Source organism: Humulus lupulus, chromosome 8 (genome assembly GCF_963169125.1).
Source record: "Humulus lupulus chromosome 8, drHumLupu1.1, whole genome shotgun sequence".
Lineage (NCBI taxonomy): Eukaryota > Viridiplantae > Streptophyta > Magnoliopsida > Rosales > Cannabaceae > Humulus > Humulus lupulus.
This window is the reverse complement of record NC_084800.1, coordinates 10372820-10397380: the sequence shown is the minus strand read 5'-3', so window position 1 is coordinate 10397380 and position 24561 is coordinate 10372820. Positions and strand designations below refer to the sequence as shown.

The 24561-nt window shown below is 33.5% G+C and overlaps 2 protein-coding genes across 3 annotated transcripts; both read right to left on the bottom strand.

The window, feature by feature from the left end:
* Positions 1-5940: 5940 nt before the first annotated feature.
* On the bottom strand, positions 5941-7979 carry LOC133794522 (protein BIG GRAIN 1-like B). The gene has a single exon (XM_062231795.1). The coding sequence runs from the start codon at positions 7499-7501 to the stop codon at positions 6101-6103; it is 1401 nt and encodes a 466-aa protein (XP_062087779.1). The 5' UTR covers positions 7502-7979; the 3' UTR covers positions 5941-6100.
* An 8535-nt stretch (positions 7980-16514) lies between these two features.
* Positions 16515-24342, bottom strand: LOC133794521 (GBF-interacting protein 1-like). 2 transcript variants are annotated; one of them, XM_062231793.1, is made up of 10 exons: positions 23883-24341; positions 22953-22996; positions 21919-22045; positions 21203-21332; positions 19791-20350; positions 19196-19526; positions 18696-18960; positions 18384-18476; positions 17487-17936; positions 16515-17362 (listed from the first exon to the last, which is right to left on the bottom strand). In XM_062231793.1, exons 1-10 carry the CDS (start codon positions 24055-24057, stop codon positions 17024-17026), a joined length of 2514 nt encoding a protein of 837 aa, XP_062087777.1. In that variant the 5' UTR covers positions 24058-24341; the 3' UTR covers positions 16515-17023. The 2 variants fall into 2 exon arrangements, with proteins under 2 accessions (XP_062087777.1, XP_062087778.1); XM_062231794.1 differs by lacking the exon at positions 18384-18476 and having other exon boundaries at positions 23883-24342.
* Positions 24343-24561: the final 219 nt, after the last annotated feature.

Below are 24561 nucleotides of genomic sequence, written 5' to 3'. Positions count from 1 at the left end.
AGTGAAGTTAACTTAGGTTACATACCAGTCACATTTCGTATGCTGGATTTATTTGATTATATTCAAACCAAGTAGTGTACGTCAATTCTAACAAGTAGTCTGTTGAGCCTGATAATGACTACACAGGCCAAGGACATTTTCAAGGCAGACCAGGCTGTGCCTCTGGCCTGAGTCTGCCGAGCCACATTAAACAGTACAATGGCTTTGTATGGCCGGCGTCGAGTGGAGGAACTGCCCCAGCACAGCACTCCATTATTATCGACCACACACATGTTTTGGACCCCTTTTGAGAAAAAAGCTTCTTCTCCACTAGAGTGCTTCTCATGTCAACGTTTTTAATGAAACTTACATTTCAAAGAGATTCTTTTTAAGCTAGTAGTGGCTACTGTAGTCCTTGTTGTCCAAATCTCTAAGCGCGTGTCATTGTCATTTTTACAAGCTCATTAATATAAGGTTTCACATTGTTGATAATTATGGCACGTACATATTGAATCGACATTGCAATGACGACTAGTTATATATCTCTGTGTAAGAAATCCTCATCACGCAACAATGACATAAATAGCTAGTAGTTTTTCACATTATTATTAGCTTTAGGCCCTCAGCTATAGCCAGTCCCTTTAACTTTTATAGAATTGAAAATTGGAATCATTATTGGATAGAAACAAAGTTCTTTTAATTCTTATATGTTCTCCACAAGTACTATTCAAAATTTTCTTCAAAAGAAGGGTAATAATATTAAGAAGAAGAGAAACCCTTTTGATTCTCATGTAGTGGCCTTTGGAATCTAATGTCTCTATCTCATGCACTATAATGCATCCCCAGGCAAAAAGGAAAAGCTGCAAAAAAAAAAACTCTCTAGCTCCGTTTAAACAGTTTTCACTATTTGCAATCTTCTTGGGATCACCAAAAATAAAATTCCTCTTATTAGTACCCACTTTCTCTTTTTTCACTCTCTCTCACACACACACACACACACACCAACACAACACAACCACACCACATTCTTTTCTTTTACTAAAGCTGCCTTGTCCCCCCACCCCACCTCTACTCTTTTCTCTTCTTTTTTTATTTTCCCATCCAAAACCAGTTTCACATTGTTAATCCCAAAACTACCCATCCCTAGTGATGACTCCACACACAAACTCCATAGGTCAAGATGGTAACTTGGACCAAGAAATGTAGACGCATCAAAACGTGGCAAAGCAACATAGGTGTCAGAATGTGAGTGGTGGTGATTTCATGCTAGGCAGTAAGGGGGCAATTTGCAAAGGTAATCAAAGAGAAGGGGTGTCTAAAAACGGTCCCCTCTCTCTCTCTCTCTATACTCACTCACTTAATAATAACTTTTAGTGTGAGAACGAATGATATTTTGTGTTCCTGTTTGACAGCGGATCTCACGGGGATCCGTGGAGGAGGAGCACACGTGTGCATGCGCGACAGGTCTGCAACATCGGGTCCCACCTCATCACGTGCGGTGGCTCGAAGAACCCCAAAAAGAAAAGGTCACTGTGGAGCTGGCTTCCAAGTTCCAAATCCAAAATTCCATTCCAAGTGTATATATGTTTATGTGAACAACAAGTTCTACTACGACTAGGACTAGCAGCACGCTTGGATGCCAGTGTTTTGCTGGGCTCAGCAGCAAAGTTGGACCCACTTTCATAATTCTCATTATATATCATCAAAATTTATAGTAAACAAATTAAAAAATGTTTATTAAAGTTGGGAAACAAAATATATATGGAAAACCTAACCAATTTTGTAAGTTTATATATATATATACGGGTCTTATCATATCTTATCTTGTAAATTATTGCACACGACAAATCATAGTATTTATGAAAAAAACAAAAGGTTTTTTATATATAGAATTTGTGTGGATGAAGAAGTAGTCTGACCACCAAGAGAATTAAGACCGAGCTACCTTTCTTGCCTCATATTTAATATATCTGTCAAATTATTGAAAAGAGTACGTATAAGCCATTAGCAATATTGTTGAATTGAGATATATATATATACCAAAATTAAGGCACTGTGGCCTGATTGGAAAAGTAGTTTCTAGTCTATAGACCCATTGTGTACCCTTCTACATGGACAAATGGAGACACCACTACTATAGAACCATTTGTGGTAAACACTCGAACCCTAAACAAAGATTAGGTCCTACAATTAATATCTATGTTTGTATTAATATGTAGATAGCCACATGTGTGTTGTGTCGTGTATATATCATATAAAAAATGGCTTTTGAGAAATTGATATGTGCCAGTGAATTTTGCATGGTGGGTAAGTGACATTAGTACATTATAACAGCCAAGGGTTGCCCACTAGCTATCTCGATCGTACGTATTACATGAGCTAGCTAGGGCATTAAGTTTAAGATAGCAACAACTCATTATTATTATCTTATTACAAAATTTGTTCTTATTATTATGATCATGGTTTCGTTGCTATAAATAATGCTTCCAAATGGGCTGTCCATATTCAACAATTTTGTTGCCATAAAATAGAAAAACGATAATAGTAATGCGATACTGGAATTTGGTATTAATTTTTTAAAAAAATTGGGTGTTCTCATGTCAATTCATAACAATTCGTTGGAAAGATTTGTACTTTATATAATCTCTAATAGTGCTTTGCATGGCAATATGCTCAAGTACTGTGGTCACCACTAGCTATATATGAGTATATATATAGGACTATAGGTGATGCTTGAGAGTTTACGTCCCATGATAATTAATTATGAAATTTAGAAAGTTATCAATATATATTATTGCAGTTCAGGGGCCTCTGAGCAAAACAATTAATATATATGACACAAAACAATCAACGCTTTCATATAATAGATCGATAAATAGTACATATTTCCGCGTATTTTAAAAAATAAAAGAATGTATAATAAATGCACTAACCCACTTCATTTTCTTTTTGGATTAACATTTTATAAACTAAGCCTAACAGAGATAGTGTATAAATAAAGAAATATGTGTAGATAGAGACGTAAATTTGTAATTAAGGAGGAAGATTATGGTCATGATGATTCGAAATTATTAGAGTTAATGTCAAAATAAGAAATAGTCAACGAGTCAGTTGGTTGGTGGTATTTCCTCACTCCACTATCCCTATCTATAGCTACTTCTTCCTAGCATGTAAAAAAAGAAAAAAACTTCTAACTCCACCGAACCGTATACGTATGATTACATATATATATATATTATGCATATAGATAGATATGTATATTACTCTGTCTTTATTTCTCTGCTAAGAAAAAAATTGTTTACTTTTACGTAAGAAATAGGAATAGTAATAAATAAAAGATCTCAAATCTTAATAAACGAATGTTGAAATTTGAAAATTGAAAGTAACACTTTCCTTAATCCAATAAGTTGGTGGGTGTGTTATGCAATTTCGCCTTGACTAATTATGAAGGTTTCTTTTTGATATATATATATATAAATATATATACTAAATATATAATATATGTACTGGTCCCAATTTTAATGTGTAGCCATTTGAGCCTATCATACTTTTGACCATAGGTTAGCCTTTTCTTTTCCTACAGTTGAAGTTTACTTTAAATTTTTTGCTTTAAACAATTTAGTTAAGAATATGGGTTTATGATTAATATAATTAGCATATCACACTGTTATGATTTAGTGGTCCTCATTCTAACTCTCTCTTAGGATATGACTTGCTTGATCATAGGAATAGTTCGAAAGACAAAAAGTATATTTATATATTATTATTATATATATTTATTTTATATATACATATATGTATGTATTGAAAAATATATATACTTCTTGAGATCATCAAAGAGCCAACAAGTTAATTTATAAATATCACTATACCAAACATCATATTTAGCTGGCGTTAGTCATATTGTATTTATATATATATAAACATTCTAAATTACACTATATATACTAGTTATATATATATCAATATCATATAAAAAAAATCATACACTGCTCTACAAATAGGGATCGATGTTTGGCACAAATATATTTGTTCATAAAAAGTACGGTGTAATAATAATCAGCTCTTGGAAAGAAATCAATTTTGTGTTTTATAAGAGTAATGTTATACAGCAACTTAATAGTATGAGAGAAAAAATACATAATAAAAATAAAATAAAGAACTTTCATTTATGCAAATATTTGCCCTAAAAAGTCTAAACCATTGTAAAAATGAGAGAAAAAACTAAGCCATATAATAAAAAAAAATTAATGAATATAATGTAAGATTTTAAATTGTGTGATGTAAGAGATTCAAAAAAACTTTGAGTTGTTTTCTCCTTCTCTGGCCACCATATTCTCAAGAACCAAATGATTAGAGCTCAACAAAGCATTATCAATGTGTTTTGCAAAATTAATTCAAAGGAAGTTTGTGACTCCCTATAAAGTTGCGTTTCTTTCAACTTTTTTTCTCAAAACGACAACTAATGCTAGGTTCAAACGAGCTGCTACGATGTTTTTTCTTTTTTGATATAAATAATTTGTTCCAAAACCCAAGTACACTGTTAGAAAAGTTAGTATCTTTTTGACATTTGTGTTTTGATCACATGACTCCAAAGATGTAAACGCCAATCATGGAGACCATATATCAACTATCGAAATAAATTTATAATTACTAGATATGAGCGATCGAATTTGATACGATTTAATTAATTTAAAACTAGAAAATAATAGTTTGGATCAGAAGAGGGACGACTAACCATAGCTAGCCTAGGGTGAAATAATATTCCAAAAAATGATGACAATATAGAAGAAAACAAACTTTTAAATGTGTAAGTCCCAATACCCAATGTCCTCGTGGCTTTTTTATTTGTGCAAAGACAAAGGAGAGTAGTAAAAAGAAAAAGTTTCAAGAGAATACCACACACATATTGGCTTTAGACTCGTCACTTATTGTTGCTTTGAAAATGAAGTTTATGGCAATATTTTTATACGCAATAAGATTTCGGAAAAAATCTTTCAAATATACTACTTTTTGAGCCATTTCTCTCTTAGCTTGGAAGCCAACCAAATTTGACATCAATGGCTAAAGGATCAAAGATTAGATCCTTTTGTCAACAGCTTTGGAGACCATGAATCCATCACTCTCTATCTTTCCATTAACCTCATCAAGTATAATAGCCTCTCCTTTACATGCATTTACATCACCGGAAAATATTACGGCCGCCGCGAGAAAAGTTTCCCCGGCCAGCCAGCTGTCAACTCCGGCTAGTACGAAAAAGAAATAGCTAGGAAAAAAGAAGAACAAGAACAAAAATGAGCCACCAAATTGATTCATAATAACAAGAGCAACTTTTTAAATATATATATAAATAGTACTAATTAATTAAGTAATCTTGTGTTGTAAATTTTAATTTACAGTTGTTATAACCAGTAATATGATGGTGTTATTTTGAAGCAAAGGAGGACCCCACGTGGTGATCATGATAAGAAAAGGTAAAGCTGTCAAGCTAATATATCTCTCTTTGCAACAAATTACAATAGATGAGAGATGAGATATTGTAGAAAATCTGCCTTTGCTTTATTAAAAAATTATATAAAAATAAATTAACCTGATCAAGGAATTGATGATCGTCTTCTTTGCTATACATATGTATCTTTAACTTTATTCCATTTAGCACTGTCTTATAACGCAGTCCCAGAATAATGTTTCAATTTTAGCCACTTTGTAGTTTTCAACAACAGATCGAATATATCAAAGTTCTCTCATTTTGTTTTTGCTCCAACATCTTTTATCTTTCGACAACTCAACTGTCACATTCCTTATAAATACATATTCTTTGCAAAAAAGAGAAAGTTTGTAGCAACATGGACAATCCATTAACTAAAAAAATAATAAAAAGAAATCATCTTTGATCTAGTGAAGATTGGGAGAAAGAGAGAGGTAATTAAGATAAGTCATATATAGCACCAAAAAACCAAAGAACAAAAAAAGAAATATGTTATTCACTAAAATGTAAAAACCCCCACACCATTACTTGAAAAAAAGAACGAAAAAAAAAAAAGAAAGCTAATTAGTTATAAAGTTTATACCATTTTCACCACTCTCCTTTTTTTTTTTTTTTTTTTTTTTTTTTTTGGAATTACAAAATGAAACCACTTGCAATGGCTCGATTGGTACCGAAATGGGTAGTTTCATAAACAGGTAACTCTTCACGGTACCTTTCGATTCCAATTGCTGAGAGATTATCCAACTCAAAGAGATCAGAGCTTGAACAACTAGCGTCATCATCATCGTCGTCTTCAAACGCTTCATTGTCGTCGTTTCCATGAACGACATCTCTCATATCAAACTCAACGACATCGTTGTTATTGTCGTTTTTTAGACCGACGACGTCGTTTAGATTCTTCTTCTGGTAACTCTTGAACAAATCTATCGCAACTTCTTGGACCCGACGATGGCCGTCGTCCACAACATAGTAGCCAACCTGTTCGACATTATTACTGGTTAACGCCATTAGAGCTGCTGTCGACTCTTGCTCTTCGTGCAAGCTCTTATGTCCGCACGGCCGACAGTCCTCGTCGACGATCACGCTGACCGGACAAAACCTTACCGACCTCTTTGCTCCACTGCTGCTACTGAATTTTCCTCGGGATGAGGGCGTGTTGCTCAAACACGACCTCGAAAACGATGAAGCTGAAGAGCACGTCGTCGTCGACCCATTTGTCGATTTGGATTTTCTCTGCGAACCCAACTCTTCAATTTTGGTCTTCTTCGTGTTGCCGGTCGTGAAAAGCGAGTTGAGAAAGCTCGCGAGCCGGCCGCCGGGGGAGATCGGCTGCTTTACTTTCTTTAAGTCCCCGTAGATCTTCAGAGCTTTTGATTTCGTTTTAACGAACCCGTTTTCATGCTTCGGTTTTTGTGTGGACTTTGGAGCTGAACCACCGTTGTACGACTGCTCGTAACGATCTTGATGATGATTGTCGTAGAAGAGACCAGGCTGATTAGACTTCGGAGCTGACACACTGGTCCGAATAGGCTTAGGCTTCTGAATGGAGTAACAGGAAGAGGAGGACCTCGACTTTGAGCCAGTACGGAACGACTCTGACTCGGAAGATGAGAACCCGCCTCCGCAACTTGACTCGGAAGAGCTTGAACTTGAGTTGAGGAGCATAATATCTCGGTGGTGGTGATGGTTAGTGGATTTAAGATCGAAATCCGCCACGGAGTTCCGGCGGACAACAACTTTCTCGCTGACCTTCTTCTCCATCCATTTCTCGATCATGCAGGCTCGACGGAAATTGACCATGCCATCATCATCTTGTTTTAGACTCCCAGAAGTTGTGGTACTAGCACTGCTCTGTTTTTTCCTCATGGTCTCTCTGTACAAGATCAGCTCTCCTTCTTCGTTACCTTTTCCTTCGTCAATGGACCGGTAAATGGCGTCGAGAAGAGTGGAAGAGAAAGAAGGGTTTTCTCTCCGATGACGATGCCGGTGATGGTGATGATGATAACGTTGCAAGTTATTATCCCAACTCTCCATAGTTTCGTTTCAATTTATAGTAACTCAAAGTGAGAGAATAATGGAGGAAGAAACAGTATAGTACTGGGTTTTGGATTTCAAATGATGGGTAATTATTTGTTTTGTATCAGAGAGTGTCAAAAGCTGAGAGAAAAGAGAGATTGTAGTGTGTTTCTTAGGTGTTTGATGAAACACCAAAGCAGAAAGAAAAAAAAAATTATTGATGATTATATGTGTAAAAAGGACAAATTCAAGAGACAAGGACTCTTGGATTTGTTCTAACACTACTCTTTTCACTCTCTCTCTCTCTTTCACTGTTGGAGAACAAAACAAGAGAAAGAAAACAAAGCAGACATGCGCTTTGATGGGTGTTCGTTAAGCTTTAGAGAAAGAGTTGAGTAAGTAATCAAAAGCCAGAGACCACGCCTGATCAGAAGAGAGAGAGCAAGACGATGATTGAGAGAGAGAGAGAGCTCTTCTTTGTGTGCCTCTTTTTTTTTCACACGCTTTATAAGGGTGGTTTTTTTTTTTTTTTTTTCGAGCGCGTGCATGGAAAGTCCAAGCTGGACACTCCTTGCCAGATGGCATGATGACGTGGCAAATTCTTTATTTTCTATATTATTTTATTTTCAAAATCCCATTATTGAAATAATATGACCCTCCTTCCCGATCATCTTCTTCTTCTCCACAACTCACAAGTAATCAGTAATCACACAACAAACTTTGCCTAGTTCTGATCTCCTTGGCCTGCTCACTAGAACTGACATAAGATCCTTGTTGCCTTTGTTCCAAAAAGATAAGGAAATAGCAAAAATAATAATAATAATAACAACAATAATAATAATTATTATAAGAATAAGAGAAGGGAAATTAAATAATACGATTTAAATACCTAGGTAGGACCCGGTATTGATCTTAACAACTCAAACCGATATTGATTAGCGGTCTACATTATTATTTTAAAATATATCCTTTTCTTTTTAATTTTGTATTGGTCTATTAGCAGGCAAAATTTTTGGCACACCCTTTAATTTACTTTAGCCACACCCGATATTGATCATCTGGGTCCAGATCGTTGGTCCATCATCTCTATTTCTTTCCCTTTTTCTTCAATTAAACATTTAAATTAATTAGTGGTTTGTATTTAGTTGTAACAAACAAAATAACTTTTTGTTTAATCCAAGATTCACATTATACATGTTTCTTTCACAAATCTTACCTCTGGCCAGTTAATAATTTAAGGTTTGGGATAATTTTTGGTAGGGAAAATGCCCCTACGGCGGTCATGCTCCTACTGTAGAAGTTTTTTCTATTTCTGACATATATAAAAAAATTATAATCAAATTTATTTTTTATAATCGTGTATATTATAATTATAGCAGATATCTCACTAATATTTTAAAATTTTTAATTAATTTACAATGCTCAAATCATAATTCAAACGATCAATTACATGCGTAATTAATTTTTTTATACATTTGACAAACTAACTGTTTGAACTCTGATTTGAGTGCTATAAATTATTTGAAATTCATAAAATGTATTGAGATGTCTACTGTAAATATAATATACACTCTTATGAAAAAAAACAATAAGATTATATTCTTTCCAAATAACATAAATAAAAAGGGGTAGGGGTATTACTGTAGAATTACCCTAAGGTTTGAGTCCCCTTCAATACTACATATGGGACTCTCCCAACTTTTAGAAAGAAAAATAAATAAATAAAGTGTGCTATATATATATATATATATATATATAGCACTACTGGGATTTGTTATCAAACGAGTGCATCATTAATAATAAACAGTATGATTGTTGGAGCAGATAATTTTGCTAGCGTTCTTTGCATGTACAGTCAACTTCTGCGGCTCACTACCTATAATTCAAATCCATCCATACTTAGCTCTCTGCATATTTAACTTTATATTAAAAGTGTGTGGGTTAAAGTTAATAAAGCTAGCTTGCAATTTTTTATTTAGGTAAAATTATTTAATAATAACATAATATTTAAATTGTTAAGTGTTTATCCATATCCTTCATTTTAAACATTTTTTATTCAAATTAAAAAAATGGCAAACACAAAAATAAATTAATGTTATAGAATATAAAAGCGTGGCAAATATTATAACAATATTAATTGCCTTATATTATCTTATTATATTATAAGGTTAAGTAATCTATTACAGATCCATACATATATACTTAATTATATATTTACACACACAGTCAATTTTGTCTAAAGATGATTGGCATATCCTTTCACAATAATCACAAATCTACTAACTCCTTTCACAACAGCAAATGAGGAATATAATTATGCAGTAAATTTGGTGAACATTGACTTTAATTTACTAATAGATAAAATATATATATATATACATAACCCCTTTTCCAATAGAACACTACTATACATATAGAAAGATCAGAGTGTGAGAGAGAGGGATTATTGATTGATTAATTAATTAATAAATTAGATGGTAAAATAACACTACTGCCTTTACTTATTTTCATTCCTCTAATCAATTTTACCTTTGCTTTAGTTGATTTTATTTTATTTGTTTATATGTAAAGAAAGATATGAATTTGTTTTTAGCTTTAAGGGTTATGGTGGGCACTCCAAGCTTTTAGGGTGTATCTCTACTACCGAGTAGTGTTGTCCAACAGTTTGATTACAGTGAATCATCCATATAATTTACCGACAAGATAATTACGCAGTCCTTTCTTGTGATCATATTGTATCACTCTTTTTCTTTTACAGTTAAACCCCTTCAGATCAACTTAATTTCTTACTTACCTCACCATATGTATATACTTTATTTATTATATGAATTATATATATATGTCAATTTTAAGGATAGTTTTTCTTAATTTTGAAAGTTTTTCTTAATAAAAGCACATTAATAATAATAATTTTTTTAAAGAGATTAGAATTTGATCGGGGGCTCAGGCTCAGGCTCAGGCTCAGGCTCAGGCTTCAGCCCACCCTATTCACCATATGTATGGCTCCGTGGCTGTGTTCCAAAACTTCAACGTTTGTTTAGAGAAAATTATTCAAGTACTATAATTAAGTGTTCGTTTTATATAAAATCAATATATTTTAATTTACTTCTTGTATTTGTTTTTAAATATATATATATTTTGATCAATCAAATTTTGATGAAAAAATCTGTATATATTATTACCACATGTGTGTGTCAGTATGGATCAATACATGCATAATAATATATATCTATATATAAACAAACACGTATGTACATGTAGACATACTATATTAATTATGAGTTTTATGGACAAATGATAGGGTACATTAATTATAGAATTATATACATGCATGATCTTATTATATAATAATTATATTTGCAATTCATGCAAGAGATCTTATTAATTATACAGTGTTGTTATTTGGCGACTATTTGGTATCTTAATGTGTTCAATACTATATGAGGTGGGTTATTCTATAATTGGTTAACGATAGTCTATAATTATCGTTAAATTTAAATATATAAGACTCAATATTAAATTACACAAATAAAAATATGTCAATTCTTTGTGGTATGCGCACTAGTGGTGCTCCTTATTAATTTTTTCATTATACATATATATAAACATTATTTAGATAGACACACAGTGAGTAGTGAGTAGTGAGTAGTGAGTAGTGAGTGTATGTATGTATATGTATATGTATATGTATATTAGCAATGCATATTTGTTTATTTTGTTTCTTTAACGAGATTCATTCACTATAAAGTCTACCTACTATCTCAATGACATGCTGTACCCGCTTAATTCAAGGCTGGCAAAAATAAGATATCTTTCCTTTGTTCTTTTCTTTCGTTTGTGATATTTATGTAGGCATTTAATACTGATCATATTAAATTAAATAATAAATGTATATATAAATTACTAGCCCCATACTTTTGTCATACATATTCTGGCTAGTATTATGACATACCATTAATTGCAAGAATATACATATATATAAATGAGTTATTTTTTCTTTGTAAGAAAATGTCTCAAATTTTGGGATTGATGATTCGGGAAACAAACAATACTATATATATATATATATATATATCGGATTAATATAAATGGCGATGATATGGGAGACTTTGAACCCTTTAATTTTGTGTCCCGATATAAATTTTAAATTCATCATCATGTATTGAATATGGGATAACTTTTTTCAGTGATTTGATAATGCAAAATTAAGTGCATGATCTCAAATCATTAACACACAAAAACTAAATAAATATGTTATTATACCGAAGATAATTAATAATGGCATTTAGGTCATGATAGAGCCTAAACAATTGATGACAATTATGGGCGGAGGCAACTCACGTTCACCGGGTGCATCTATATTGTACATTGTCCCCCTATGTTACGTAGTGGTGGTTGATGTCCCTTATGTGGTCGTGGTGGTGTTCGTCTCTTATCACTTTGCGAGTTGTTTGACATTCTTTCTTTTAAAGTCATGCTAAAATATTTTTATTGGTGGGTTGTGTTCGCCTTGATGAATTCTAGCGAAAATTGGAATTCATCATAACATGTTATGCACTAAATTGTAATATCTTTAGTTGTAAGATGTAATCATCTCAAAATATATATTACTTCTTAAATTAAAAGTCCACAATTACCTAATAAAAAATTATTTATAATTAAAATTTTAAATAAAAAATTTGTAGAAAATGACAATTGCATGCTCACTTGGAAGAAAAACCTTAGCTCCATATATACATGCCAACAATTATTTCATTGCGTAAATGGAATTTTTTTTAATATATATTTATATTTTCTATATGGTGGAGTACATAGCCAGATGTTTAACCTGTTAGCAGGTGAAGGCTGAGCATCAGCGATCGGCAGGGTTGCTTTAGCCTTTAGGTATTCCCGAGTGGATATGAGAGGATATTACGATAGATTTTGTGGGAGGTTTACCCAGGACAGTAGGGCTTCAAGACTCGGTGTGGGTGATAGTGGACAGACACACCAAGTCAGCTAATTTTTTTCCCGTGAAGGCGACATATACTGTGGATCAATATTTTTCAACAAAAAAAGTGATAATTGTTATATATGCACCAAAACATTAAACATGGGCAAGTATTTTTAATATATAATAAATCTTATTAATTTGAAAAAAAAAATCATATATCATCATATTATATGTAATTTTTTGTTGCATATTGTGTGATACTCATTCATTTTATCATCATATTAGCCTTATATATTACCTATAAATATATGTATATAAACACACATATATTGATCATTTCATCACTAGTAAAATATTCAATGTATTTATATGAATATATATAAGTAATTTTTATATTGCATGTTCTTAGTGGATGCTTATTTGCACAATGATTGCACTCGTGGCTCTTAAGCTTTTTGGAGCGAGAGAGAGAGAGGTAGCCAAGCAATATCTATATATGATTATTTGGTTAATCCTTTGTTTTTCTTTTTTTGGTAGTAGATTATTTGATTAATCTAAGTAAGATCAGTCCCCACAAAAAAAATTAAAATAAAAAATCTAAGTAAGATTAGGACAAGAGAATTCATGTGTGTACACAAACAAACGGAGAAAAAGTTAGCCTATAAGCTATATTTTATATATGTTTTATACAGAGGGTGCTCTAAGAATAAAGAAAAAGCCTCAAAAAGCCTAAAGCAACGTGCGTGTGCGCCTTGCTCTCCTTCCCTTAACTCTTTCTCTTTTTTTTTTTTTTTAAATATAATCTCTCTCTCTCTACATTCCCTTCAAACTTAAGAAATAAAATTCCCCATTATCAAATAATTGGAAAAAAATTTTTAAAAAAATAGCTAGTTGCTACTTTGCCCAACTAAATTAATCATTGTAGCTATGTACATGTCTTTATGGTATAATATTAATTATATCACCATATTCCACCATGCAGTAATCAAACATGATACAAGTACTCATATATTATCCATATTAGTTCCACTACTTCCACGTCAATAATAACCACAAAATAATCTAATTATTATCATTAATTATTAATTAGTAGTGTACTAATGTTTATCAATTTTCACAACATGCATGCATGATGAACTAACAGTATTAATACCAAAAAGGAAGATAAGGTCAATAAACGTAAAAAACTATAGCCATTAATATCTCATGACTACTTTGTGTACGTAATGCTCTGAAAAGTTACATGAAAACCTAACTCTACGATAAATGATGTATATATATTGAGAGAGAGAGAGAGAGAGACTCGTAAAAAGAGGTGAGAGATTCTTTTGAGATCATATAGGGCAGCTGATGTGGGAAACATGCATGAAAGAGAGGGAAGATTCCATTCAGATCACTATGGAATTTAATGACCAAATTGGGGACCCAAAACCCAACACAATGCAAACATTGACGTGCCCTCCCCTAACCAAGTAATAAAAAAGCTCTTTTTAGCCCAATACCCATAAATATATTTCCATCACACCCATCATCCCAATCCCACTAAACAATCTCTCATCAAAATATTCTTTCATTGACGTAAAAATAGAGTCTCCACTAACTATATATAATAAATCCCTAAATAAATATATACATACCACTCTTCCATTTAGCTTAATTGGTTGGTATCATGATATATATATTGTCCTTTATATATCTATTCATTTTGATATTAGCTAGACTAGTGGGAAACAAATTCTAGCTAGTTTTGTTTATCGTACTAAACATAATCACTTTTTCATTTCACATACTATTTATTTCAGTCACATTTATCAACACTTCAAATCATTCCTCTGCATATTTTTTTTTTCCTAATATCACTTATTGTAACAATTATTATTATTATTATTATATAAGTGGACGCAATTATACTATTTTAGATGTCGACGAAACCGTTAAAAATGATTCAAAGGTTGTTTTTCAGCTTTTGTTTTTTTGTACATGATAACATATAAATAGATTTTGTCCCTACGCATATAATAAAAGTAAACAATGAGATTTTCACTAAGCCATTTGTGTTAAATAGCCGTAAAGGAATTCACACTCAGCAAAATAATTTATATATAGAGATGCATCAAATTTCTAAATTTTGATCATTTGATATTCGTACTAAAACACTATCTAATTGGGGGTGGGGTATGGTGGCTTCCACAAGGGATGGAATAATTCACATCAATTTTCCCTTTTTTTTTTTTTTCTTTGTGCGTGATTGAGTTTATTTCCTTTTCAAATTCTCTAGTCTTTTCATCATATATAATAGATCACGATATATTTATATCAATTGACTCCACCTAAAAAATGCTACACCACCCACCGTCCATAGACCATAGCCTACCATGCCATGGAATACTTGAAAAAAAAAATGGTAGAAATTGAGGTCTATTATAGGGGTCACCTCCAAAACTTAGCCCTATTGAAACCCCTAATACATTGTTTTGCCCCCATAATAATCGTGCTAGTGCAAACCCTTGGTGATTCTTATTACTTTGTTAAATTTTCATTGAAATCATTACAATTATTGTTAACAATCATGCAAATTTTTAAAGCTTGTAAATTCCAATAAATTTTTAGGAGAGGTTGTTTGATGAAGGATAAGTCAAAAATACATGTAAAACAAAAACAACTCTTAAAAGGAGTACCAAAGCAATATTATTTTATTTTTCCTAAAAAAAAAAGATTGAAACCAATAAAGTTCCTTTTATTTTATCAAATATGATGAAAAGCACTCATTTTAGGATTTTAATATCTTTCACACTTCTTAAATCCTAACAATTTTTTTTAAATTAAAAAACCAAAATCATTAAATTTATAGTAGTAGAACTACTATTTAAGTTATTAATACTTCACTCATATCCTTTAAAAAAAGTTATTAAGTGCAATCGGACGTTGATTTTACAGAAATTTAGATGATTTATTATCTATTGTGTGATCAATAGCAATTAACTTTCTTTATTTTTTATTTTTTTTTCTTTTGAAATATTCATAGCAATTAACTTTAATTGTACTTGGGTAGAACTAAAGCTGTCAATTTGCTAAATTTCAGATACCCAAATGGAATAGAGACTGCTTCGATTCTATTACCAATTCCAACCAAACGGCTATTGCCGTACAAAATGTACGGAATAAATGCTTAAAGTGGTCCTAAACCTTTTATCAACCGTAGCACTTTAACGATCCAAAAAAATAAATCAAATAGAGAGCGTCCAAATTAAAACTTGCACGAGCAGCCAACTACTCATTCTCTTTTTATTTCTTTTCTTTTTTCTTTTTTCTTTTTTTTTTATAGTAATAAAAGAGAGAATATATATTCCTTTTTCTTTAAATTAAGAGAGTTATAAACAGAGCATGCGTAGGCAAGGACCACAACTACCAATGACTGACTGACTGACTGACTGACAATCTGTCAGGCCCTACCATGCACGTGTGTCCTAGCATAAGCCATTTTCAAAATCTGTTGCTATGTTTGTAGATCTCTCTTCTCTTCTCTCTAGCTAGGCTTATATGATTACGAGTATAGGGTCACTTATGACATCCAATTCTATTTCTCAACTACTGATACTAAAACATATTTCAAAATGTATTCATTAAGAAATTTTAATTCTTGGAATCAACATTATGAGACAACTAACTACACATGCAATCATATATTAAATAGTAATACTCGTTTGCTATTTAAGAAAGTTATAATCAATAAAGGAAGTTTAGATTATTATTACTCTTTTGGAAAAACCCAAATGCACAAAACTTAGCTTGGTTAACAAACTTAGATAAAATAATGGTAACTTAGAAAGCAACCCTGAAATTGTAAACGTTGGTTGACTTAGGTAGCTTGCAATTTAAACCAAGGGGCTTTAGAAGTTAGCCTGGTAATCATTCATTGCTTTTGAAGGCAACAAGCATGGAAGGGTAATTAGTAAAGAGAATGAAATGATCATGAAGTGGAAGTGAAAGTAAAAGTGAAAGTGAAAGGCCTCGTGGGGGCTTGGCCTCTATCTCTCTCTCTCCCTCAGCCTGGTGATTTCATGAATGAAATCTCAGAAAAACAGAAAAGAAAAAAGATACAGAAGAGTCGGCAATCCCAATATATACGATCGTAATAAGCGACCTTTAAAAATGACAGCATCCCAATACACCCTTTATTACACCCATGTGGCATCTCTAAAGAGAAAAAGGACACATGATACAGAATGATGCAGAATCACCATCATCAGCAGAAATCAGGATAGAAATTGAGAACAGCTTGATTTGGAAAGAGAGATCTGGTCGACTGTCATACTATCAAATGTTGAGAATGTTCGAGAGTTCACTTGGGTTGAACTAATACGGTCAGTCATGTTCCAAAATCATCACTCTTTATAATATTTTTGTTATTTATGTGAAAGTGAACTCAACAAGGCTAAATAATATTTAAGCAGATGAAAGAAAAAAGATGCTGAACAGCGCTGACGCATTTTAATTAGAAAATTACTAGTCTTTCATTTCACAGGGGGAAAAAAAGAAAGAAAAAAACTTATATAGCTACTTCACAATCCCTTACAACCCAGGGGTTAGACTTATATTTGTTGTTTTCAGAAGTTGGTTGTCCAATTGAGATGACCCAGTTGAGGCTGCTGATATGCACCAACCTGTGCACCAGGAGCAGCAGCAGCCACCCCAACACCAACATTGCCACCCATTGCAGGGCCTAAATGATGTGGATTAGCGATTGCAGTAGGTTGAGGAGGGTGGTACAAACCTGGGAACTGCATGTGGGATGACTGTGCTGCAGCCGCATTGAAGGAAGCATGACCAGTATGAGATGGCATATAAGCAGCATGAGGTGATTGCCCAGGCATGTTGTAGTACGGAGTTGATTGCAAACTTGGGAGCTCCCTTGGGTTCTGGATCCAGATCTCAGATGTCTCGGCCTGTCACACCAAGCAATACAAACTAAGTTTAATAAAGAGATAATAATGTGGTCCACATTTGCAAAATAAGGCAATCAATAAAAAGTAAAAGCCATAAGAACTCTAACTAGCATATGAAACAGACCTGCGGATTTGGAACATAGAGATTGCCATCTTTGTATTTAATGCGTGATGAATCTTCAAGCCCAGAAGCTCCCCCAACCACACCAGGAGTGCTGATAGCATAGCCATTTGGATTAGAAAAATTTCCAAACCCTGTTGGACTGCCAGCAGGGACAGGCTTAAACTGCTGAACTCCATACTTTAGGCTGTTGGCATTTAGATGAGTACCACCTCCAGGCATCAGCACATAACTGTTTCCATTGGATGGGTGAGGATATGCAGGGTTATTGGAATAACCGGGCATGGCCATTGGTGGAACATAAACTGGAGACAGAAACTGGCGATATGGCATCAAATTTGCAAAATGAGAAACATGAACTTGTGGGTACATCTGTGCTACGGGAGGCTGTTGTTGCTGTTGCACCATGGCAATTGTTGATGAAGGAACACTGGGATTATGTGAGCTCAACACCTACAGTCAATGACAGTAAATAAATCATTCACAACCAGTTCATATGTTGTTTCATATATGCATGAACACATGAGCACACATACAAACAGACATACATAACCAGATACATTACATCAATATATTCTTCATAGGCTATCCTACAACTTGACCTTTAAGCGCAGAAATAGTATAATTAGACCAAAATGACACAGTTAATGCAGCAAATAAGCAGAACTTGTATTTCACAAAGCTTTTGCTCTTTCAAACAGATAGAGAGAAGACTAATTTTCATTAAAAGGTGCCCTACAAGAATTGAAAACAGAACTCAAAAAAGGAAATCAGGAAGTAAAACAAGGAAAAAAGATATATATTGAATTGTAAGAAAATCAAACCAGTAGAGATATTGACTTAAGCATGCTGAAAGTAGCCAGAGTACTAATTATAACATATCAAACAATTGAAGCATACCTCCTGATGCGATGGTAGGCCTTGTCCTCTAATGGCTTCCTCCATTGCAGGTCTGAAATATGGAATATCATAACCGGCCTGGGGATCATATGCCTGCTTGTAAAACAAGAGTTAGAAGGACCATAGGCAAGAAATAATAACCATACCATTGACGAGAAACATTCAGGTTCCAAATAGTAGCATCTGATCATCACAAAGACAAGCCAAAACCCATGTTTGCTATCGACAAACAACAAAAAGTTTGTACATTTGATCAAGATCAAGGATCAGCTTTTGAACAAAAATATTTACAGAAGTCTGAACATTGCTCACCGAGAAACCAGGTAATTCTGGATGATCTTGCTGCTGCTGTGACTCTGAAGGAGTAAAGGATGGACTGTTGTCTTGAACCAATCCGATATCTGCATAACTATCCAAATTTGGAGGGCTTGAGGACTCTTTCTTATCTGGTAATTGATCGTCGGACACAGCACCTGATCTTGGAGAATCAGATTCAGAGCTTCTGACTTTTTCATCAATCAAATCCACTTGCTTGCTGCTAATAGCCTCATCAGTAGTTGATTCAGGAGCCGACAAACTGCAACAAATACATACAATGGATCTATATTAAATAATATACAAAATAAATCTACAAGTCCTATATCTCTTTCTGACACTTTTTTTAATGTGTAAAGAGTGTCAAGTTTTCATTACTGAACATCTAACTTATTTCGGAGTTTAACATTCCCAAATATTCAAATTTTTTGGATTTAACAAATTCAGAAAGTCTGAAAATGTGAATAATACAGAAGAAAAATAGCAACCACACGAACCTTGCAGCAGGTTCCTCATTTACCTCCACCACTGCACTTCCTGCTTGAAACCCATTAACCAGATCATGAGAGGAGTCAAAATCTTTTCCAAAGCTGCCAAAGGTCAGACGACAACGGTCTGTTTCAGGGACTCTTATATGCTGTGCAATGATGACATTCTGATTTTCATGTATGTTTGCTCTTGAAAGCTTATCTTGCACATTAGATGCATCTAAGTCCTTAGAATTGTGCGCAGGAGGCGAAGCAGATTTTGTAGGTGTTCCAATCACTCCAGGGCCATTAAGGCTTGGCTTTTGACTTGACTTAGGCTTCCACTCCTTATTTTGGGAAGCTGCAAACAAAAACACATGGTTCATATTTTACCAAAATTATAAACATGTATAAATGGAAGGGTCTATTTATTAAGAGCAAACACAATCCACTTGCAAGCTTTCTACAATCTTATAAAATTCTTTTGCAGGGAAATGCACCAAAAAATTCTTCAGAACATATACTATGTGCAAACACACTTTTTTAAGAGCATATGCAAATATAACATTCCTGCTAGTATATAAATATCATCTATTTCAAGCAGACACTTTATTTCGAGACTTACCTTTCTGATGACCTACTGGTTGTTGATGTTGCTGCCTGTTACCATAATGACTTAATAATGATCTGCTGACTGATATGCTAGGCATAATGGATTCATGAGTTTGACTAAGTTCATCATTTTTAGAAATGGTTGTGAAAGACTGAAAAGATTCTGTAGCGCCCTCCCCTCCCAAAATTGAATTTGGTAAAGAACTACTAGCTACAGACTGCTTAGAGTTGTCTGATGATTGTCGACGAACACCCACCACCCCAACTTCACGCTTAATAGCACCAACAGAACCAGAAGATCTAGAATCAGGAGATGGCACATGAACAGGATCTGTGGAAGAGGAATACACCCCTATAGCAGAACTGCTTGATGCCACCATCGCAGACTGTGATCGAGCATTGTTAGCCTTCCCTGCCTGAACAACCCGTCTTTCCTCAGATACTTCTTTTCTGACCGAGCCACTGGAGTCATTATCTTGGACAATTCTAAAATGGGAATCAAATGATTTATTCAAACCCTGAGATGAAATCTTGCCATCAGAGGGTTTCTGACTGCTTGAACTTCCAATTGAACTGACAACAGGAAAAATAAATAAATAATTATCACGAAACAACCCCCAAATGTCTTGCATAATTTGACAACAAAGAAATCATATCATATACAAAATTTTAAAAAGTAAAAGTATAACATATACCTACACCCTAAAATTAAAGGCCTAATAATAGAAAAGTGGCCTCCATAGATTAATGTCAAAAACCCCTTTAATAGCAAATTCAACATGGTTTGCTTTAGGTTTATGCAAGCAAATATCCTCTGGATTATGGCATGCTTAAAAACAGGACAGTATAAAACCTTCCCTGTGTAACTGTCTTTTCCTTCCATTTATGCTTACCAGAATCCCAAGAAACAAAGTGTCTGGGTAATTTATGTGAACATTTATTAGACCTTAAAATCCGTAGATGCCATGCCAAATGCATACATCACAAAGGAAAAACTACACACGCATGAGTGCACACAAATGACAAAAACTTGAACCCAGATATCTGCCAAACAGTTACACGGTAAGTTGACATCTGGTAATAATAAGTTATAACATACTTATAAGAAGTTATAAGTTATAAATTATAACCCAGATTCTTGAAACAGCTTAATTTCATGCAATACCAAGATTTTTTTAATACAATCTTTTATTCACTTTTCCACTTTTTATGGTGTCACAACTTACAAGTATCATTCAAATTCTTTATCTAGGGATATAGATCACCTAGGCCTTACTTGGCTGGTTTTATAAGTATATGAAACTCCTTCAAAAAATATGTAGTCAGTTTTATGCTAGCATTCTAAATGAAATATTGTGGTAAAAAGCAACTCAGTATTTATCAATTAAAAGAAAAGTAAGTTAGCATAGAAATGCAATGGCATACCCCTTTCCAGTACCACTTGACATGCTCTCAATGGTTGATGTTACAGCAGGCACTGAAGCAGGCTTCGACTCTTTATTAATATTTCGATTAACTCTGTTGTCTCTAACAACACGAAACTCTCTGCTAACTCCTGCATGTAATATGATTCTGTGTCAAACAATTGAAAGAACATCATACAGATATATTGCCACAATTCCCTAATAAACAATAAGTTCCAAAAAATATTCAAGATCAATTAAAAGGAAAAACAATTAAGGATTTCCCAAATAAAAATAACACACTAATAAATCATCCTTCAAGTAACATGACTTGATTGAACAAAAGAGTACAATAAGACAATACTTTAAATTTACTCCAACAAAAAAATTAAAAAAGACAACAAACAAAAGGATGAAGGCATAGCTTGATCAGAAACAGATCACTATCTCTTAAGGTATTTACACATACAAAAAGATCAACCCCTTTTTAGCCCAACAAGAAACAAAGCTTGACATTTTCTAAAATTACAAAAGGGGAGTACATCTCATATTAGAGAAAAACACACTTAAACAATCTATTAGAGCAAGTATCCTTCATAAGAAACCAGATAAAAAGTATATAATGACTGCTCAAGACATTCTAAATCTTAGTAATATCTAATGCCAAGGTCAAGGCCAGCTTAAACTGATAAAAATACAGTTATATTTAGATTAGTAGTTAAACACTTCCTGAATTACCAGGTAAAGCATTCCGAGAGTAGCCTCCTCTGCGAGAATTACGATCAGAATGTGTACTTGCTTTCACTTCTTGACCTACAAGCTCAGAATGTCTCCGTGGCTCCGTTGAACCTTCATACCCTACACTCTAAAACCACAAGCACACATATAACATTCATCAGTAAAACTTCAACAGCATTCCTAAAGCACTTTTTTCTTAACAATCTGCAAATATTGTTATTTATGATGATTACAAAACCACCAACATAAGGAGTTATCATATGTTTGAAAAATAATGATACCCAAAAAAGAAAGCATTTGCTTCCTAAAAAAAGAGTAAAAAATATCATTTTACTACCAACTTAAGAACAAAGGAACAAACTTGTTTTGCCCATTTTACTTCTAACACTGCTCATTAAGTGCTTATAATTAGAAGTATTTAAAAGTGGCATAAATTTCCCTATTCCAGCAAACAACAACAGAAACTAAAAAATAAATATGTAGAAAAACTAAAAGAACAATGTCCACAATGTCTCAACTCTCAAAGTGGGAAAGCAAATTCATAGTTAAAACACAGCTTAGAGCACATTACCATAATGCAAAATGCTTTTTATCATTCACAAAATCAATTTCATATGAAGACATAGAGAGAAGGATACAAAAAGAGTAGCTGATTTTTTTTATAGCAGTGGATATCCAGACCCCATCCCAACTAAATCCCACAGGGATGCCCCATAGCCAGGTACCGAGAGAGAATCTAGATTTGTGCAGCTACTTGAAATCAAACTTGAGATGTCTCCAAAGTCAGACATACTCAGGTCCTTCCTTGCCGCTGCACTGGCGTTTTTTTTTTAAGAAAACACTAAGAAAGTGTTCTATTTTTTGCATAAGAATGTCCACCACATAAACATGCAGAATACAACACTGACTCTAATATATAAGCACACAATCTTGATACAGTAACAACAGGTTAAAAAAGTAGTAAGGGTATGTGACAAGAAAATATAAACTACCAAGTCTAAAAATAGAAATACATACTCAAAGACATAATTTACCTCTTTTTTCTTGTCTTTTTTTCTTTTCACCTCGTGAAATGGGTCTGAGGTAAATCAGGGGAACAATGTCAGAACTCAGCAATAAGAAAATTACATCAATTTTTTCAAACAAGCTTAACCGTATTCAAGAAATAAACAAACAAAAGATAAAAAGAATCAGTACGTAATATTTCAGAAGAATAACGAATATAAATTACTTTATACCATTTGCGACATGTTCCAGAACAATACCTAGATAAAGAAGAAACTTATGGTGGGAGAGAAGACAGAAAAAAGTTGAGGTTAACGCAATGAATTAAGAATCACGACTAATAAGGCAATAAAATGCAATGAATTCATCAGTGGGTGGCCGGTCATTAGCGATGACACAAATAAATGAAAATCTCCAATCAGAGAAGAGTCACAAAACGAGGGGGAAAATGACAACAAAGAACTAACTAAACTCAAATCTTTCCCAACATATATCCATTCACGTAACACAATGCACCCAAACACAACCAGTAAGCAAGGCAAAAACCATAATTATGCAACATCAAAGTAACTGCAAACTGGGAAAATAATTAAACAGCTAAAATTCTGTACCCATTTGCATGAAGCGTGACAACAACCCACATGAAGAAAAATGAAAGACCAAAATTATTCAACCCAATAAAGCCAGGGGAAAAAACCGAAAGAATGTAAGACTTAAAATTAATTTAAAGAAACCTATGTATGTAAGCAAAAGATATAACCAATTCAACAGTCAAAATGCGTTACCCAATGGACACGAAAACAAAAGGCTCAAAAATCTTACGACAAAAAAAGCTCAAGAATCCCAATAGTGGTCTAAACCGGCTTAACCACAAATAAGAGTTAAAAGAGAGCCCATTATTCTAAACAGAGGGGAAAAAGTGTCAAAATCGTATTTCTTATAAAAGTGTAAAGGCGCACCTTGGTTTAACAAATTCTGAGTGGTTTCATTGGGATCCATATTGGTTTCTTTAAGCGCCCAGTATATTTCAATGTCAGAGTGATTACCCACAACTTCTTTGATGGATTGTATGGTTTTGCGCACTCCCGCCGAGAGTATCTGAGGTCCACCTTCGATTCGCGAGGCAGAGACCATATCTTTCTCGCGCGCTCGTTGGCTTTCCAAATACAGAAGACAAGAAAAGAGAAAACAATATATATTTATATCTATATCTATAAATGAGCAAAATCAAAACCCTAACGCAACCGGAGACGACGATGATGAGAGAAGCAAGGCTAGGGTTTTGGGAAGCATTCGAAGAGAAGAGGAGAAGAAAAGAGAAAAAGTGGGGGGAGGTTGGAAGCGAGGGTTTTGAAAAACGTTACTACTTCTACTTACAAGTACTCCAAAGTATAACCACTAAGGAATTTTCTCTCTTTTTTCTTCTTATTATTGGTTTAATTGCGGGAATTGGGAAAGACGAATTTATACTATTATCCTTATTATTATTACAATTATTGATAGGATAATTATAACCCTAATTTCTCTACTGACCAAGTGATTTTGCCCGAATTGGTAAAAACAGCCGACGGGGTGATTTGTTTCCACGGCCCATTTACTTACATGCGGCCCATTTTATAAGCCCTATTCAAGTATTGG

Excerpts from the sequence above, each read along its gene's own strand:
- LOC133794522 (XM_062231795.1), bottom strand. The coding sequence starts at position 7,501 with ATGGAGAGTTGGGATAATAACTTGCAACGTTATCATCATCACCATCAC.
- LOC133794521 (XM_062231793.1), bottom strand. The coding sequence starts at position 24,057 with ATGGTCTCTGCCTCGCGAATCGAAGGTGGACCTCAGATACTCTCGGCG. Across the intron at positions 18,961-19,195 it reads AATGAGGAACCTGCTGCAAG|TTTGTCGGCTCCTGAATCAA; the intron begins GTTCGTGTGGTT and ends TATTTGTTGCAG. Across the intron at positions 17,937-18,383 it reads GCCTACCATCGCATCAGGAG|GTGTTGAGCTCACATAATCC; the intron begins GTATGCTTCAAT and ends CATTGACTGTAG.